The sequence below is a fragment of the Balearica regulorum genome, chromosome 5, assembly GCF_011004875.1.
Source record: "Balearica regulorum gibbericeps isolate bBalReg1 chromosome 5, bBalReg1.pri, whole genome shotgun sequence".
Lineage (NCBI taxonomy): Eukaryota > Metazoa > Chordata > Aves > Gruiformes > Gruidae > Balearica > Balearica regulorum.
The window spans coordinates 24,073,149-24,092,248 of record NC_046188.1 but is presented as its reverse complement, the minus strand read 5'-3'; the positions used below and the strand labels follow the sequence as shown (position 1 = coordinate 24,092,248).

Sequence of the window (19,100 nt, the reverse complement as noted above, 5' to 3'; positions counted from 1 at the left end):
CTCCCTGTTCCTTGTCACATCTCAGTTCCAGGCATACTCCCTTTTATGCAGTTCACTTTTTGTTGTATGGTTGGGTGGGGTTTTTGATGCCTTTTTTTTGGTGGTGGTTGTTCTTCCCTCACCAGCATGTGTTATGAGCACTTTGCTCGAGACCTTTTAGGTTGCTTAGAGATGGAGAGTGGCAGGGTGACAAGAGGGAGGAAGATAGCTATATGCCAGGAAAAACCCCACCCCATTGTAGATTCATCCTCTGTGGATTGCCATTGCTGCCAATTCCCTTCTCCTATCACCTTGAGGTAAATATGCTTTCTGTGGGAGACTTGCATATTTGTTATTTCAACTAGTCCCAGTTCCTGAAATGTTTAGACCAGTCATGTATTTGGAACAGAAGGACTTGGGGTCATAACTGATGTCAGGTGAATGCAGAGTTCAGATTCTGTTGAGGCACTGGAATAAATGGCTGTATTTTCAGAGGACTGCAAAATTCTGGCTTTTGAGTAATTTCTGACAATGGGTAACTTTAGATATGGAACCTGCCAGATGTCTAACCTTATTTAGGTGATGAAAGGGATGATGAGTTCTTAAAAAATAAAAAAATAAAAAATCTGGAACTAAACGAGCTTGAAGAGCTGGCCTTGCAGTCCCTGAAAATCCCTTTTGTTTTTTTGGTCTAGTTTGCTAAGTTAAAGTTACTCTGTGATATTCCTGCTTTCTACTGCCTGTGACTCAAAATACAGGATCTAACTTTCTGAATCGTGCACTGAAACTTGACTATAGTTTCTTAACTTTGTGCAAAGTAGGTGTCAACATGCCACTAAGAATGAGTCCTGGAACAGGTTTATATTCTGCCTAGTGCATATGGTTTCCAAGACCTGATGCCTCTGAACTGTACTAAGCCTGCACATTGAATTAAAAAAAAGCAGACTATTGCTGGCTATGAAAAAGGAGTGCTGATAGAAGTAGGTTGTAGATTTATCATAGGTATAAATTGCTCATCCTAATTTCTAGTAGTGGTAGAAATATTTCAGTGCTTGATGGCATTTGCAATTTAGAACTATAGGACAAAAGAATCGTAGAATCATAGAAGGGTTTGTGTTGGAAGGAACCTCAAAGATCATCTGGTTCCAACCCCCCTGCCCATGGGCAGGAACACTCTTCACTAGACCAGGTTGCCCAAAGTCCCATCCAAAAAGCTTCCAAAAGAAGCACCTTACTCTGCAAAGACAGTAAAGATGTCTTGCATGTGTTACTTTCGTCTCTTCCTAACCCCTTTGAAGGTGCAAGGAAAAAAAATGGGAACATTTAGAGAGATGGAGAGTGAAAAATGGAACCCATGATGCCGTTGAACTTTGCCTGTTGCAGATTTTCATCTTACTGAGAAAATAATGTTAACACAAATGGTAGATTTCTTTCAATAGGAGTGAATTTTTGATGTGTGAAGGAAGGTTGTTACAGGCCAGACCAAAAATGGTTTACTTAGCTTAATGCTTATTGCTAGTTATGATCAAAGCATGGGGCAGTTGTGTTACAATCCTGCAGCTGTTGTATAAAGAAACTGTGATAAACACAATGCTGTCTTTTATTATTAAAGTTCCTTTCTCTGCAAAGAGCTTTCAAATGACACAGCAGGAATGACTTTTCTTGCCAGTGAAACGTGCCCACCTGTGGGATGAAACATGTCAGTTTTAGCTACGTGCAGCAGTAGAATTCTTTTCTTTTCTTTTTTTTTTTAGTTTCAGGGCAAAGAGAAATCTACCATACAGATGAAATTGTGTGAAAGTTAGACAAAGTAATTTTTCCAAGCAGAATATGGATAAGACATTTAGCTACTGTACTCTTCTAAGATGATTTTCTTCAAATACTTAATGGTAAAACTAATAAACAAACCATACATCTAGCTAAGTAACTTGAAAGAAAAGTGTAGTACTGGACTTCTTCCCAGGGAGGGAGACCCAGCAAGATCTCGGATCCTGCAAGTCCTCAGATACTGAGCTGTTCCAGCAAAAATTAGAGGTGCAGAAATAAAGATCCAAATGGACACTGTATGCTTTGCCATCTCATATTCCTAAGGAACCCCTTCTGTTGGTAGGCTTAGTGTGGACAGGAGGAGACCAAGTCCCACTTCTGCTAACAGGGATGCTTCTCTGCACTGTGAACTTCACCACTTTTTTCCTATATCTGCTGCCCACTCCCCTTTTCACTGTGCACGTGGCATGAAGAAGACAATGTGCCAACCCCACCTACAAACAAACAACAAAAACAAGGCCTTTGCACAAAAATGCAAAAATAGCAACTGTTGTCAGGGTGTTGGAAATTTAAGGAGAAAATTAAAGTCAGCATGTATATTTTATTAATTAAAAGTATAGTGTGATTTATCAGATGTATCTCAGAATATTATGTGAAGACTAGTTCTGAAAATTTGCTTTTAAATACTTCAACTTCTGTAAGTGTTGTCAAAGGAATGATATTAAAAATAGACTTGAACCCTGATGGCATTGGTATTTTAGAACTAATTCTACTGCTGTATATATAAATTGTTTGTCATCTTCATTAGCACTAAAGGGCATACGCATGGTAATACAATCTTCATGTTTTATAAGCCTTCCTGTGCTTCTGTCGCTTTGCTCCCTAATCCAAAATCCTAATCCCCTGTGACATCCCTGTTAGTTGCTCTGAACAAAATTCTGTTGCCGCAGATGGAGGATTATGACACCAGGCAAGGACTGTGAGCAGCAGGAGTAGATGAACTCTGAGACAAAGGTACTTTTATCATGCAAATTGCCCATAGTACTAAGGAGCGAGGCAAAGCGTAATACCCAGCATCTATGCTGTGCCGTCACAACTGACTCTGAAGACGACAGATCAGGCTTTGAGCTTCCTTATGGTATTGCCAAGCTTTCAAAATTCCTCATCATTGTGTTGGGTTTTTTTCTTTCTCTTTTTTTCTCTGGATGCTTTGAAAGTACTGTTTACATCTTCACAGTTGGTTTCTGTAAAATACAATTCAGAAACCACAATTCAAGTCCTTTGGCTCTCTAGCCTCTCACTATGAGCACCTCAAGCCACAGGTACTAGCCTCATAAAGTCTTATTCTTTGAGTAGAGTACTGGTTGTTTCTCTTGTGGTACTTAGGCAAAGGTTTTCTCCATTAGATGATGCCCATTGTAAAGTCCAGTTACTGATTAAAGTGTTCTCAGAAGAGTGTAGGAACAGAGGCGAAACTGTCATTGAAAATGCTGTTCTGCTTTGCTTCTGTGTAATGGTGTTTACAGTTCATGCTGTAGCAACTTTACATAGTCACAATTGCTTTCTGGTTTTATTTTTTAAAATATAGAACTTGGGGGTTTTTATACCTCTAGGGGTATTGGCATTCATATTTAGGGTTAGAGGTCAGATAATGGGATAGTAAGGTACAGTAGGGGTATCGGTTCCTTATTATTCCTTATCCTCAGATAACTCAGACATTTGAGGCAAAATGATAACTAATGTTCTATTTGAGATTGTTAAATGTCATCCCTTCTTTTGCTGGGCCAGAGTAAGTCTGAAGCAAGTGTCAGACCCTAAACTGATGCGTATGTATCTATATAGCTATATCCATCTCTTTTCTAAGTGTAAAGGCACGAGGGAAGCGTGTGCATGCATGTGCCTACCAACCCACACTGTAAAGTCTGTCAGCACTGTTGTAATCCTAGAAGTGATCTGTTAACTTCTCACTGTGCCAGTAAGACCACTGGGATTCATACAGCTGCAAATGAGAGTCAGGTGCGTGGGAAGAAGAGGTGGAGAGGAGAAAAGTGTTGAAAAATGCTGCTCAGCTTTCTTTCAGTATGGTAACATGCAGTTTTCTTGCTGTGGCTGCTGCTACCGCCCCTTTTTCAATAGGTAACTTTTCTTTCAGGGATTTTGTTGTCTGCTTTTGGTATCCACACTTACGCTTCTACCTAGAGGTTTTTGGTTTTGTTTTTTTAACGGTATAACAGATAGTGGAAGAAATTCAGGTTTTTGTTAATGTTCAGTTAAACTCTCTGCCTACTGATAGACACATATTCCTTTTCATTGCAGGAGAGATGTAAAGAAACACAGATAGCTAAAAAGCTACTGAAACTCACCCATTCTGTTCTTGCGTTGAGGAAAGATGATGTGCTGGGAAGAGCAGGAACTCTGCATCAAAGCTATAAGGGTCTGTTCCTGGCTTGGTCTTTGAATTGTTGAGAGGATCATGCCATGATGTGAGGCTTCCAGTTAGATGTGGGTTCTACAAAGGCTTGTAAATGTAGAAGTGCCCTGATGTACAATCTGAATATCAAAGAAGCTGTATAACTATGGAATTCAGTGTCAGATGGAGGTTGAGGGGTTTTGGTTAAAACATTTGAAAATGCTGTCTCCACTTTGGTGTGTCCTGTCTCATCTATAAAGTACAGATGGTGGTGCTGATGTGATGAAGAGTGGGATGAACCTCTTGGAACTGCTGTTGCTAACAGTGACTGTGACAGAAGATGCTGGGATGGGTAGAACAGTTGTTGCTTTAGCCTTATGCTGTTGTCCTAGACTGGAAGTGGTTACCAAACTGATCTCAGGCAGCCTAGCCAGTCGATCCTCTGCTCTATTATCATTTCTACTCTATTTCTTTTGTTTCTTCTTTTCCAACAAGTGCAGGATATAGAATAGTAGGTATGTCAACTATAGTTCTACGTTTTATTTGAAGTACTGCACAATAGAAGAAGCGTACCTTTGTCTAGAATGTTGAAGATAAGATACTTTCTCAGGAAGTAACTTCTAAACTTGTGTCCTTATAATCTATGGCTTGCAGCTCCATGTCTGCTCTCAGGTGATTCAGAATCCAGATACGTCCTTGTGGATGACATACTAGCTGTCATTCAGACTCCCTCTGATCTGAAGATCACTTTTTTGCCTGTTGCTTGGGATGTGTCTTTGCAAGGTTTATCTGAGCAGGATAATAACGTTTGGCTCCAAATCACAGAACAATGAAAGGCTGTTCTGTTAGTAGTGGCTGCTTCCCCCAAAGGCTGTGGAAACCAGTGCACAATAAAGAAGTGTTGTGGACTGATGTCATGCCCTTCTGAGGACTTTATTGACATGTTTCCAGGGGAAACTATGTAATGGGACTGGTCGGCGTCTTTGTTTTTTTGCTTGTTTGGGTTAACCTATAAAGCAATGTTGTAGCCAACGGAGGCTTCAGAACTTCCATTTGAACCCACATATCGGGGTTCTTTGGGTAGGATGAAGCATTATTCATGGGACCATTTCTTAGCCTTCATTTCTACAAGGGGACCAAACTTCCAGGGAAGCATGACAACCTGGCCAGATTTGTTATCCTTGCATCACACCATATTTTAATGTAAATTTATTTAAGCAAGCACTGAACATATGAGTTGGGCCTGCCTAAGAGGGAATATGTTGCTCTTCACTCTTCCTCCTTGCTCTGTGTTAGTTTGCTGTTTTGTTGTGGAGTGTACAGTTGTCTTTGTGCTGTTTTTACCTGAGTTTCTTGCATGTCTGAGAATGGAAAAGTGCTTTTTCTCTTCTGCATGAGGATCTTCATAGTAATGGTAATAATGAATTCGAGCTCTTGTGGGCCTGACTAAAATGATTCTCTCAGCTTTGTTTCACCGTCGTCTTGTCATCCCTTCTCCAGGACCGAGCACTACCTGCCAGGAAGATTCCTGTGCGAATCAGGGCATCTGTAATCAGCAATGGGAAGGCTTCACCTGTGACTGCTCCATGACTTCATATTCTGGGAGCCAGTGTAATGACCGTAAGTAGGCTTTTCCATTGGATTGGTGAGCTGTAAGTTCTGACTGATGGAAGCACAGAGAACACACGATTAGTTTTGCTTTCAATTGAAATACAACTTTCCCAGTGTCAAAGCGAAATTTTGTTTCCTGGAAAATTTCTTTGAAGCATTAACAGTATATTTGGGTTGTAGGGTTTTTTTCTTGTTAAAATGAAAATATGCAATTTGGTATGTGTTGGGGTTCTGGTGGTGGTTTTTTTCTTATTATTTTTAAAAGCTAACTTAACTAGACCAAGGATGGTAACTGGTGTTAATGACATTCATGGTTTAGAGCAACCAGGAATGACTTGTATATATTGTGTGTAATATTTACATAGGTACAAAATGACTATGTTTTGTGTACTGAATAATGTTTGAGGTTTTCATTCAAACCTTGGTGACAAAGACATGAAATTGATGTAAAACTGCTGAGCACTGTTCTAGATTGTCTTCTACTGAATCACTAGCTGTATGCTAAGGTGAAAAATTGGGTCCTGTTTCTAGAATGTTCAGTTAAAACCAGGTAGTCACTAAAACGTAGAGCAACAGTGTTGTGCTTCTTGGCATATTAGTTTGCCTCATCTCAAAATACTGGATGATGTTCTTGGCAAATTACTATTAAGATCTCTGATAAAATAATTGAACAAACCCCTAAAGTCTTTCTTCAGGGGGCAGATAATCAGCTTTCAGACATTCCCTCTGCTCATCCCAATATGGCCTTTGTCCCTGCCTGGAGGGAACAGATGGGTTCAGCTCTACTCTCTCCCCACTTCTGTTATTTAAGGGAAAGTTAGTCCCCTTCTCCTTCCTTGCTCTGAGGCAGGGAACAAAGGAGCACATTATGAGTGCTTAGTAAGCCTAAGAGTAGGCTTCAATAATTTGGTTCATTGTGTGTGTAAATTTTAAGACCAGAAAAGACTCTTATTCTCCACTCTGACCACCGGCATCTCACAAGCTGCTGCTTTTTTGTAAGGGTATTTGCGGTAGACTTTTAGTGGTACCAGCAAGGTGCATGCAATAGTGGTGCCACAGCACTTTCATAGCTGCAACCCTTCCCTAGAAGTTTGAGATGTGGCTGAATTGATGCCATGTATGACAAGCTGTTTAATACGTGGTGACAGCCTGTTTCTACTGAAGGCCAAAAGGCCTGCTGTTCCAAGTCATTCATGAAATATGGTATCTGTGTTGGTCTCCCCTTTCTCCCAGATACTGGAGAGGCCTATCAGCATTCATACTTTGACAGGGACTGTAAGAAGGGTAACTACAGATGCAGATTTATAGGCTGTAATGCCATATCTGGTTTTGGACTATATTGGAATCCAGAATGACCCGTTTGGGTCCAGAAGAAACATTTCATATTGGAGCCACAAGATTTGGCTCCAATTTTCTGTGTTTTTGTTTTGGTTTGCTTCTGTCAATTGTACACATACTTTCCCATTCTTGCACTAGTTGTTCAGTCATTCAGTTTAGACTTGCTAAGGATAGCACATTATAAACCTGTTGTGTAAAAGAAAACGCTACTTGCAATCCTGTTGGGCTGCATTTAAGTACGTGTCCAGGAAAACTCTGTCAGGCCTGGCTGGTGATTTAGAAATGCTGGCAGGAGGGTGTGGGTTTCAAAACAGTCAGGAAAGGTAAGTCATGTGGACTCCTCCCGGAACACGACGAGACTTCAGCCAGGATCTTCAAAAAGTGCGTATAACATCTTTATGTGGTGTTTTTTTGTTTTGGTTTGGCTTTTTTTGTCTTTGCCCATGTATCGGGGTATGGAAGACGTAGTTCTACTCCTGGTTGTCTGATGAAGTTATGAAGTGCTGTGGGTTGTGGAGAGGGAGCAGGCTTCCATGTGATGTGTTCCTATCTATTAGATATGGTTGCTATTATACCCAAATTCTTTCTAATGAAAGTACAGGCACTTGTAAGTTATTTGAATTAAATGTTCTTTAGACTGGATTTTAGTGCAAGTAATAGCAAGGGGAGATAACTTCTATGTAACCTGAAGTCTTGCTATTATTTAGAAATGCATCAGGCTCTTGGTAGAATTTTTTTTCCCCAAGAGTCTTAATTCTATTATTTAGTAGATGGCTATTTCTATTTGATGCACAAAATGTGGTCTCTCACTGATGTAAATATGGAATACTGAAGTCAATAGAACAAGTCTAGATTTACACAATGGAAACAGTAGCAAAAGGAGGACTTGCTGAATATATTTTGTCTTTTCATTTCTGTTAATCAACTCTAGTATCGACACTGGAAAATTTGCATTTCCATGTGTTTGATGCAGAATATTTCAGTGCCTCTGAGGTAGATAAATGGCACGTCTGGTGTTGTCTTCAACTATTCTTGATGATCTCTTTAGCTTATCCCCAATTAACTATTGGTGTGATTTGTTATTTGCTAGTGTAAACTTTGCAAAGTCATTCAGTCTTATCAATACTCAGGAAAGCTTGGTACACCAACACGGTTTTGCTTTTTAATTTTTGTCCCAGGACTGGGCCACTAAGCTTCCCAATTCAGATGTAACAGGCTTGAAACTGCTGTTTCTGAAAGCTGAAGAAAAAGCACAGGTGGCAGAGATTGCACATTGTACATCTATAGCCAAAGTTGTACATTCACTAGTGTTGTTTAACAAGACAAGGATATCAAGATTCCTCAGAATAAAAAAATAATGGAAGCTATGGAGCCATAAATTCAGTTGTAATATGCTTCATTTTGAGTTGTATCTTTTCTTGTACCAACGTTAAAAAAAAAACCCCAAAAAATGACAACAAAAAAGACACAGACACCTCCTGCCCTCAAATTTGAGGTCTGTTGTACAAAAGTGAATTTAAAGGTCTGCCCTGCATACTAGTAGAAATAGAAGTAATGGTACTATTTGGGATATGCTGGTTCCGTTCTCCTTGCCATGTAAGATCTGCTTTTCATGTTTTTTCAAGTGGTTCCTAATTTTTCAATCTTTAGAGATGTTTTAATCAGTCCATCATCACATTCAATACATATGGGCTTTCAACCTATTTTCAGAATTTGTTTGTTACTCTAAGTTATAAGAAGTCAGCATTAATATACTGCAGTTGACACTGAGGAATATTAAACAACCTTGGCATGCCAAACTGTTGCTTAGACTGTTCAAATGTGTAACTTTGAGCAGATAAGGTATCAGAATTATAAGTTAACCCACAACGGTAATGAAGCATCTTACATCTGGGGTGAACTCCATCCTGTTACTGTTCACCATGATACGAGATGAAAATATGGTAGTTAAAGACTCCAAGTTAACTGAGATGTGGCATGTATTTAAACTGTTGTCCTATGAACAACTTTACAGATTCTTTAACTTATTCATGTTCTTGTCTACCTGGTCAAACAATGATGTTTTCTGCACCCAGAGAATGCATAAAAAAAGTAGGCTTTGGTGATCTAGCTAATGGGAATGGTATATGTATGTCAAACTAGATCATAGAGCACTTCTTGTTACTCAGTGCCTCATGCAGATGAGTAACACTGAGGGTCAGGCTTTTCAGGAGAAACTGTCAGGCTAACAAAAGTATGTATTAATGGAGGCTGTTTGTCTATAAAAGATCAATAACCTGCAGTAATGACTAGTGCAAGCAGAGTGTAAAGCAGTTTTTCAAACAGCTTTTTTTGTTGTTGTTGAAACAGTTAAGTCAATCTGTGGAATATTAATTGGCTTTTTAGGGGGGTTATTTATTCATTTGCTTATAGACTCTGGGTTGTAATATCCACCTGGTTTAAAAACAAGTTTTCCATTTGATTAGTAAAAAGAAACGGCAGCCCATGTTTGTCTGTCCTCTTGTGTGTGTATCTTTATATGCTTCCAGCCTGCATGCTTTTCAAAGAGCCTGTTGATAAGCAGAGCAATGCTCTAACCTTGCAATATGTTTCTTTGGTTAAGTGGTGTTTGGGTTGGGGTTTTTTGTCTGGGGGGAGGTAGCATACAGGGCTGTTATTCTTTTTGCGTAATAAGTTACATTTTTTTCTTCCAAGATGCCTTTCCATGTGATGCATAACTGATATGCTTCTAGTGTCTTTCTGTGAATCACATTTGTAGGAGGGAAGGATTAGAGGGAAAGGGAGTCATAGTGACTTTGCTTTTTTGTTTATTAATTTACCACTGTCACAGGAAGAGCTTTTGATAAGTTCAGTTTTGTAATCATAGTGAGGCTTACTCACTAGCCAATTTTTTTTTTTCCCTTGAGTTAAAAGGAAGGATATCAAAATTAGCAGAACAAATTTAAGACCAATACTTCAGAGTAAAACACAGAGCATTTTGGATTGAATGAGGAAGACTGAAGGTGGCCTCTCTGCCACATGTGTGTTCTAGGTAGATGCCAGGGATGTCAGAGCAGACCCACCCCTCTTCCACTGCCCTTTCTTTCTTCCCCCCGCCCCCCCCATCTACGTAAGTGAATGAGTACCTAAGTGGACTGATGCTTCTGGAGCATAGTCTGTAGACCAGGTTGCAGAATGGCAGTGGCAGAACCAGTTTCCCTCACCCCTACTTAAATAGCATGGCAAAATAGTTATTAGAAGAGACTGCCACCAGGGCAAATGACTAAAGCAGTAACCATTACTTTATGGTGATGGCTTTATTCTGATGTGCTTATGAGGCATTTGCACTCCACACTTATTTTGTCTGTGCCACTGAGCAGTTACAGCTATCTCCATATCAGGATTCAGACCCCTAGTTGGGAGATGGATCCTATTCCCCCAACCTCAGAATTCTGTGTTTTTCACAATCTGGGCCAATTTTTGTCCAGACTTAATGTCAATGCCGGCATGCTCAGCTTGATTTACTTACAGAAACCCTCTTTGTTGTTCATGTTTAATTATCACCCATTCATTTCTAATATGCCCAGCTTATCACTTACTGAGTCAGAGAGCAAGAGGTTGCTAGTGTGTAGACAATAAATCTGCATAGACTTCATTAGCCATGCATGGCTAAACCAGTCAGCTGTTTAAATATCAGCACACTTAGGGGTTTGCCTTTGATACTACAGAGACATTCACCCTACGTGAAGCAAGAGTCACCTCTGATTTATCTTGAGTGAATCATACTTCATTACAGCAGGTCAGGCACCCTGCCTACTTCTTACTTCCCTCCTCATGCTTTGCCCTCGCTTACTCAGTGCTCTTTTATGTACCCTCTACTATAACTAGTGTTTTCTGGTGACTGGCTCATTTTCAGTTTCTACCCTAAGGCTTTGGTGTCGTCTGTCTCTGAATGACCTTATCCTCTGAGAACTGGGATAAAAGGGAAGGGGAAATGCAACTGTGTACTTTAGTACATGATGTAAATTGTACCATTGTGATTTGGGTTGTGACCCCTGCTTTTACCCTTACTATTGCATACTTTCATTTGCACTGCAACTCCAAGAACTTCAGGGCAAGGATCCAGTGCTGCTACTTATTAAAGCAGTGTGCACTTTTCTGATGCTCAGTAATAACCCACTACTTAACTGCTTTAGCACTTGAGTGGTTTAAGAATGTTTGTTGCTTTTCTGTCTGCTGAAAGGCATTTCCCCTCCCTTGAGTAACAGCTGTAAAACATCGATCAGGCTGCAGGTCAAGAGCTTGCTTGCCCTGTGTTCCCTTTGGGAGTCATTTGGGATTGGGTAGTGTTATCAACATCGGGGGGGTAGGAATTTGGGTGTCCCTGTTTTGGGTGAGAAAGAGAAAATTTGAGAGGTGCTTTATGGAATTGCTTCTTCTGCACCTTTCAACTTCTCAAGGTGCCCTGACAGAAAAGTGGGGGGGGGGGTTGTTTTGTTTTTGGTTTTGTTTTTGGTTTTTTTGGTTTGTTTTGGGTTTGTTTTGTGTGTTGTTTTTTTTCTTCCATTGTGAAAGCTAGCCAACTTTATCCTTTTGTGATCCCCAAAATGCAACTAGGTCTCCAGTGTTTAGTTTAATTACGATTGCTTCAACAGCTTGGCAGAAGGAGCATTTCGGGTGAGAGCTGCAATCAGTCACCGATATCTGTGCACACCTGGCTGCTGTCAGCACATAAGCTATGGTCCAGCCGTGCTACAGACTTCAATAGGATGGAAGGAGAGAGACTTTTTTACAGGTGGCAGTGATTACAGCTTCTGTTATCAACCTTTGAGCAGTTCAAGCAGTTACTTAATTCTCTTCCTGACACTGCTCAGCAGCTATGTCATTTTCATACACATGTCACAGAAGGCTCTTGCCATAATTTTGTTCCTTCTGATTTCTGTTCTCTTTGACAGTTGTTTTTTTTTTTTCATGATACCTTTTGGTAGTCATGGCAATAATTATCATTTTTCATGTTATCAGTCACTGAGTGAGTGGTACTGTGTCCTGAGTATTTTGCCCCATGAAAGAGCTGGCCTCTGAAACTGTTCTTTCAGTAATGGCAAACCCAGGGTGTGATCTCTGATAAGACATTGATGTACGTTCACAGCACTAACAGAAATATGTTACAGCAAAATAGGAGTCTGTTCTGTCACTCCAAGCTCCATTTGCTGATGAGCTCTTAGCACGTATTTCCACTAAATGTAAGTTAATTTATTAAATGTTCTAAATTGTCAAGTGTAACAAGGATTTGCTTAATTTTAAATGTAGCTTTTTCCTTGTAATACCCTGCACATGTTCATATCAGCTTTAAGAAGCAGTAAATGTAAAAACTGAGGAAAACACTGAAGTAGGTTTCAACCATCATTTTCACTCTTTAAAGATTCTTTTCTTCTTATATCAGCTTCTCCACAGAAGATGGTACAGTACTGAATTTGGAAGCTGGTGGCTATTGTATGTAATGTTGGATTTTGTAGGCAAAAGTCACCCTGAGTACTATTATTTTAAGTAGATTTTTTTTTTCTTCACATAGTGCTATGAAACTTCTGTCCTCAGTTGTATTGTCTAAATAGTCTAGATGAATCTCACACCCTCTGCAGTTTCATCAGCATGAGGTATTTTGGGTGCCACATGGTGCCTGTACTTACGCAGAGAAGGGAAAAACCCTTGCAAAAGCCTGTGTGCAGCTGTTGCTGTTGATCTGCAACAGAATACCCCAGTCACCAATCCAGGTGAAAGCATAGGTGGCTTTGGTTGTTGCCTCCATTTCCTTATGAATCTGCCATAATTGGTACTTAACGGATTATGAAAGTGTGATTCCCATGTTGGACCTAATGTCCTCTGGCTTGCAGTAATCTTTAGTGCATTCTTTTCCCCAACTGGGTTTTGTGTGCTCTCCCATCTTTGCAATACCCAACTGACTCAGATATCTGTGCTTTTAAGCCATTCCTCTATGTCTGATGTGTGATAAGTGGAATGTAATGGTGTTAATGAGATGGGATAGGGTTCACTTAGTGTTTTCCCAGACAGCATGGAGTTGTCTGTTGTAGCACACACTGTATTGCCTTCTTATTCCTGTAGGGTCCTCAAGGTGATTATTGTTTATTTCCCAGGCTGCCCACATAGGAAACAGTTTGTAAAGAGGAGCCTGCATTAATGGGTGAGAACAGAGATAGATGGAGATTGAAGATGGTCTTTGTATTTTATGGACTAGAATTCATTTACAGTAATGTTTATTTATAAATACAAAATAATTCCTTTGATTTTTGATGAGGTAACATGAGATTTATGTCACTATTGGCAGATCAAAATCTGGCACAGTATTCTCTAAGTCCACATACCAAATATGCCTAATTGTTTTTTATGTAAGATTTTTATTTTTTTTTATACCTTATACTGAAAGCTACCTTTAAGATTAGTCATTGGTGTGGACAAATGTATGTCATAAAACATTTACAGGGCGCAGGTAGCTGAGACAATGCCAACATGCAGAGGGAGGCAGGCAGCACTAAAAATTTTTTTTTTTTTTTTCTTCTTACTGGTCTTTTTCTTCTTACAAGTCTGGGACTACATAAGGGAGAAGGCTAGAGTGAGTAGGGAGAGAGAGACATCTTGTATGCTTATCCTGGTTTTTTGCAATGGAGATTATTAACAGAAAAACAGAGGCAGGAGGAGTCAGAGGTCCTGAAGGAGATTCTTGTGCACTATCCAGGCTGCCTAATTTACTAATTATTGTCTGTAATTGGAAGAAGGCTACCTATTGGTCTCCAGTAGAGTTTAGCTGTATATAAGGACGTATCTTTATTATGTTGCAGTCTTGTTACCCAGGAGCTGGCATAATAATCTCAGCTGTGGAACACTGGGGATTAGATGGAAAACCTTAATTACAGTTATCTTAATAATGCTCCCTGAGGGGCAGATTGAAACTGGCTGCTTGGGTACCTGTGAAACAAACTTTGTGAGATGGGGAGCATTTTTTGGTGGATTTGGGTTATCTCTGTGGAGGTGTTTCACTGCGTAGCGAGGCCTGTGCAAACACAGAGAGTGGAGCCTGGGACTTCAGTTGCCTTTTGCTGTCCTTAGAGATTTTGGGCCACAAAGGAATTTCTCAGATTGTGGAAGGAAATACGCTTTTCAGTTAAAAAACCCAAGAATAATCAAATGACATGAATTCTATTGGGGTGTAAGTGTTAAATGAAACCCCAAGTTAACTAATGGGTGTCCACAGAAGGAATGTGGACATTTCAAATTCTAGGGTACATACAGAATCAGTGCTAGTTTAATTAGTGAAAACTGCATATTTAGAGCAAGCAAAATTTTGCATCTTTCAGTGAAAATCTTAGAATACTTACGAACAGAAAAAAATGAAGAAGGAATAAAAAAGTGGAATGTGGTTGACTTTATCTTTTTCAAAACAAATTCAGGATTTATTGACGGCATCAAAATGATGAATTTATCTTGAAAATTAGCAGAGAGCTTAAAAATCTGGGAAAGAAGACAACTAATTTTAGTTTCAAAGTGCTGACCTAAGTTAGTTTGTCCTCCTCTGTCTGGAGGTTTATGATTTAGTTAGTCACTATGCTATGACTCCCTGAGGCTCTTCCCGGAGTTCTATGTTGGAGATGAGCAGTGTGGGCTTGTGGTGGCCTCCCTGGCCTGGGAGATGCCTTCCAGGAAGTTTCTATTGCCAGCAGGGTGCTCGAGAGGGTGATCTCGAGTGGGATGGGGAAAGGGAGTAGAAAATGACTCCTTCCCTAGGAAAGCAGAGTTGTCTGATCTTCATAGTGTGCTTTGGTTCAAATGCCTCTAGCCTCAACCTCAGAGCAGTTGTGCTTGTGTCCGTTGAGTAACTAACTCAGATAATATAACTGATCTCTAGACCAGAGTGTCTTGACTAGACTGGCTTTAATAATACACCTGCCAGATATAAGCATTTTTTCCTTCCAGAGTCTTTCTGGCATGGATTTTGAAGGAAGTGTGGTTGGAGCTCTGTTCTTCCTCTTGTCTCTGGTCTGAAACTTAATTGCAGTGCTTGGCCACAGCAAAGCTGGTGTCAGGTTTGCTGGCTTCCCATAACTGTCTGTCATATTTCTTTCATTTCTTTTTTCTTTTTTTTCTTTTTCAGATTGCACTAAATGACCTTCTGTCTGTTACATTTCTGCCCTGCTGGTCTCAGGCAAATGATGAAGATAGATAGCAATATCACAAGCCATCCATCATACAGTTTGTAGGTCCCTTAGAAGCATCTGTGTCTTTAATAGTTCATCTGTCACAGATATTCTCGTAATTGAAGACCACAAAATGCTCAAGAGAGGGCTGATATTGGTATTACTTTTCACTACTGGAGATTTGAGCAGTCAGGCGTCTTTCACGTGGAAATGCAGGCTATCATGAGAAGTGCCTGTGCACCAGGGTTTAAATTATGGATCCAAGCCAACTGCATGTTACAGAAGACAGCACTACTGCTGACATCAGCAAAGACTCATTTTTCTGCTTTGCTGCTGTAACACTGAATTGGTTGTATTAACAGTGCAGAATGAACTGAGCAGACCCGGCTTTCAAGCCCTTGGTCTGTGTGAATGAGCAGTTCTCAGAAGCAGTGACTGTGAATCTGACTGCTGGGAAATGGTTGTAGGCACTCCAGCTATGTGATGTGGGACAAGAGACAATCTGGTTGAGGGAGCATGTGTGTGAGAAAGAGATACTGATATCAATCTCTAAGTCAATGGCATAATATTTGACTCCAGAAAACATGCAAAGTTACCTGATGGGGCATGACGTTGATCTCTCATAACAGTACTGTCAGCTGTGCTGCATATATATACGTGTGGCAGATGAGTTGCTGTACATAAATACCTAAAATACCTGTCTGAAGTATTGCTGAGTTGCACATATTTGCATGCTATGTTAGACCATGTAGGGCACCACGTTAATCCTATGTGCTTAGCCTGGATTTCTCCACATGATGCTTGCAGCAGCTGAGGTCAGGCAGATTTGTCCAACTTTACCGTTGTTTAAAACACAAATCACAGGAGTTAAGTGTTTGTACTAGAAATTAAAAAACAAAACAAAAACCAAAATCAGCCTGGGGTGTTTATGTATTTTTTTCTATTTTTTGCACTTGTTACTAGTGGTGAATTTACTCTGCATTTGTCCCAATTGGAAAAGGCTGGAGGCTTAAATGCCTTACCTCATCCTGCTGAAATAGAGATATTTCTGATGGACACTTTGGACATGAATTAGTGCTTTGTCTCAAGGGAAGCATCCTCACAGAGATCCCCACTTGGCTGTGGAATTGCTACTGATGGCTCATGTGCATGGAAGATTGATAGATCAAGTCATTTAAACTTAATTTAGGCATACCAGAGAACATACTTAGCCCAAATATCACACTTGAGAGACTGTACTAAACTCATTATGGGAATTACTGCATAAACAGTATATCATAACGCTTCCTGCTTAAAACAAATTTCATCCTGGAGACCAGGTTGAAATAAGAATAAACTTGGAAGTATTTGCTAAAGTGGAGCTAGGTATAGCACAATACTTGGGATGAAGCAGAAAGTATGATCAACATACTCCTGCGCAGAGACCCCTGCGTTTGCCTACCTCCTTTAGAAGCCAGGACACTTAAATACCCTCTGCTGCAGAGATGGATTTCTAACAGTTCACTCAATGCAGTAGAAGCTAACCAGGTTCACTGGTGCCAGGAAATTCTTATTTATGACCAGTAAAGATGTGAACCAGCTGAGTCACTTAAGTTGCTTGCTCTCAGACACTCTGCCAGCATACCTGCATGTTTGGGAGCAAATACTGGAAAGGGTGGAACAGCTGCCTTTCTGAGTTTCCTCCCACTACTCTTTCTAAATGGAAGAGGGCTTTTTTCTTTTCTAGTACTGAATAGGTGGAAGTATAGGTCTTTAGTCCTGGCAAGTTTAGTATTTGGAGACTTGGATTTTTTTACCCACCTTAAGCACATGAGATTCAGGCTTGCAAGAAAAGGGTGCTCACAGCTGCGCTAGGCCTGCTGGCAAATAGCATTCAGTGCAGATGGTTGTCTGCCCACACGTCTCTATTTATGAAGAGGCCCCTAGTGTTTATGTTAATGGTGATGAGTTTGAGAGATAAAAATAGGGAGTTGTTTGTTGTTCATTTGTTCTTTATAGATCTGCAGTGAACTCTTTTATAAAGCACAAATTTGATAGAGAGATTTGTTAACCTGCTAGAAGAGCAGGCTGTCAAAAAGCCAAGCTGCAGATGTCTGAAGTGCTGAAATACTCCTTGTTTCGTCTTTCTTTCACTCCACGAGATGGTGCTGTGTTCCCACAGACCTCAGGCCTCCTTTGCTTGGCTTTTCCCAGGTCCTTGGTGGATGTTTGGAGTATGAAAACCTGAAATGAAGTTAGAAAGAATCTCACTCTCTCCAGTTGCCTTTTTCTCCTCTCCAAATTAATCTCAAAAAGAGGTTTTCCAAAATCACCTAAGGCTTTGTATAGTCCTCTGCAGTTTACGTTTTCCTCGATGTTTACTGAGTCCATGGCTTTGCCATGACTTAAGCAGGCTTAGGAAGCCCTTCAGAGGCTGCTTCAATATGCCATAGTTTCAGAGCAGCCATACTAAATAACAAACAGTAGAGCTGAGATTGTGTCTTGTAGTCTGTGATCATTCCTTGCTGATAGCCTACTAAGTCATGAAGATGTTTGCATGTTGCAGGGGTCTGCCTAATTTCACATTTATTTATTTACTTAGAGCTTGTGCAAAATGTTCACCCTGGAAACTTAAATTATCTGATCATGTCACTTAAAATAATTAGCAGTTCTTCTCTGCTCATTCTCCTACCACATGCTTTCCTATTTATGTGGAAGCTGTGGTTTTGGGGAGCTCTTGTGTGTTTTATTTCTCCTGCTTTCAATTAGATTTGGAGTAGAGAAATACTGATCTAGGGGATATCATCCTTGCAAGGAAGAAACATTGGAAACTGGTATTTGAAAAGGCTGAAGTCTACTGAGCTTCTGCCACAAGGTGGAAAGAGACTCCTGAGGAATAAGAAGAAAAGTCACTTTTCACAAGCTGGCCAGGGTATTAGCCTCCCTTGGGTTGCTAAAATGAGTTTAGTGTCAGTGTGGAAAGTGATAGAAGTGACTCATTAGTTATTTTGGAAGTCATGGATAGAGAACTTCCATTTGTTCTGCAGAACAGGTTCCTTCTTTACAGAAACAGATGCCTGGGGCGAAAGGCTTCTTCACCCACTGCATGTCCCTGGAGCCTGCCATTTTAGCTTCCAGATTACCACACATACCTTCGTGTGTTGTAGATGCATGTTCAGTGTCTTCACAGCTCTGCCTCTCATTTCCTCATGCTTCCATAAAGAACAGTCTGACCTTGCTTGTCCTCCCGCTTTTGTTCTTTGCATTTTCCAAAAGCTTGAACTTGTACTTTCTTGTATTTCTGCTGACTTAGAGTGGATTCCTGATTTATAATTTCTAGTCTCAAATCCCCATAAGTGGTATGGAGGTGGTGAGTGGAGAAGAGGTACAAAATCCTTATGTGCCTAAATGAGGCTGAGACCAACTTCTCTCCCCACTTTTTAACTCCTTGTAACTGGTCCTGATTAATGTAGAATAACTGCAACTCCAGGGCAAGTCAGTAACAGCTTTCCATTTCAAACACCCAAACATCTTTCAGCAGGACTCCTAATGCACATCTTAAAATTGTCATAACTGTTACATTTCATTCAACTTGGGAACTTTAGGACCTAACTAAATTGATGACACCGTTGTATAAAGATTGTTTCTTACTTAGCTCAGGACATGTTCTGGACATGAGCTGTAGTTTGTACCAACAGCCATTAATCCCTATGAGCTGTGGCATGTAAATGCCATGTCATGCATCTTCTCCAGACCAAGAGAAGCTTTTAATCTGGATACCTCTAGCAAGTTTTTGAAGTTGCTAGTAATTGTTCCAGTGTTCAAAGTTC

The 19,100-nt window shown here is 40.2% G+C and overlaps 1 protein-coding gene across 2 annotated transcripts in view; it reads left to right on the top strand.

The window, feature by feature from the left end:
• Positions 1 to 19,100, top strand: part of NRXN3 (neurexin 3) — a 1,011,514-nt gene that overhangs the window by 457,351 nt on the left and 535,063 nt on the right. For both annotated transcript variants that reach the window (XM_075753769.1, XM_075753770.1), the window contains one exon: positions 5,657 to 5,776. In XM_075753769.1, coding sequence (XP_075609884.1) covers positions 5,657 to 5,776 — 120 coding nt within the window. The remainder of the gene's footprint in view (positions 1 to 5,656; positions 5,777 to 19,100) is intronic.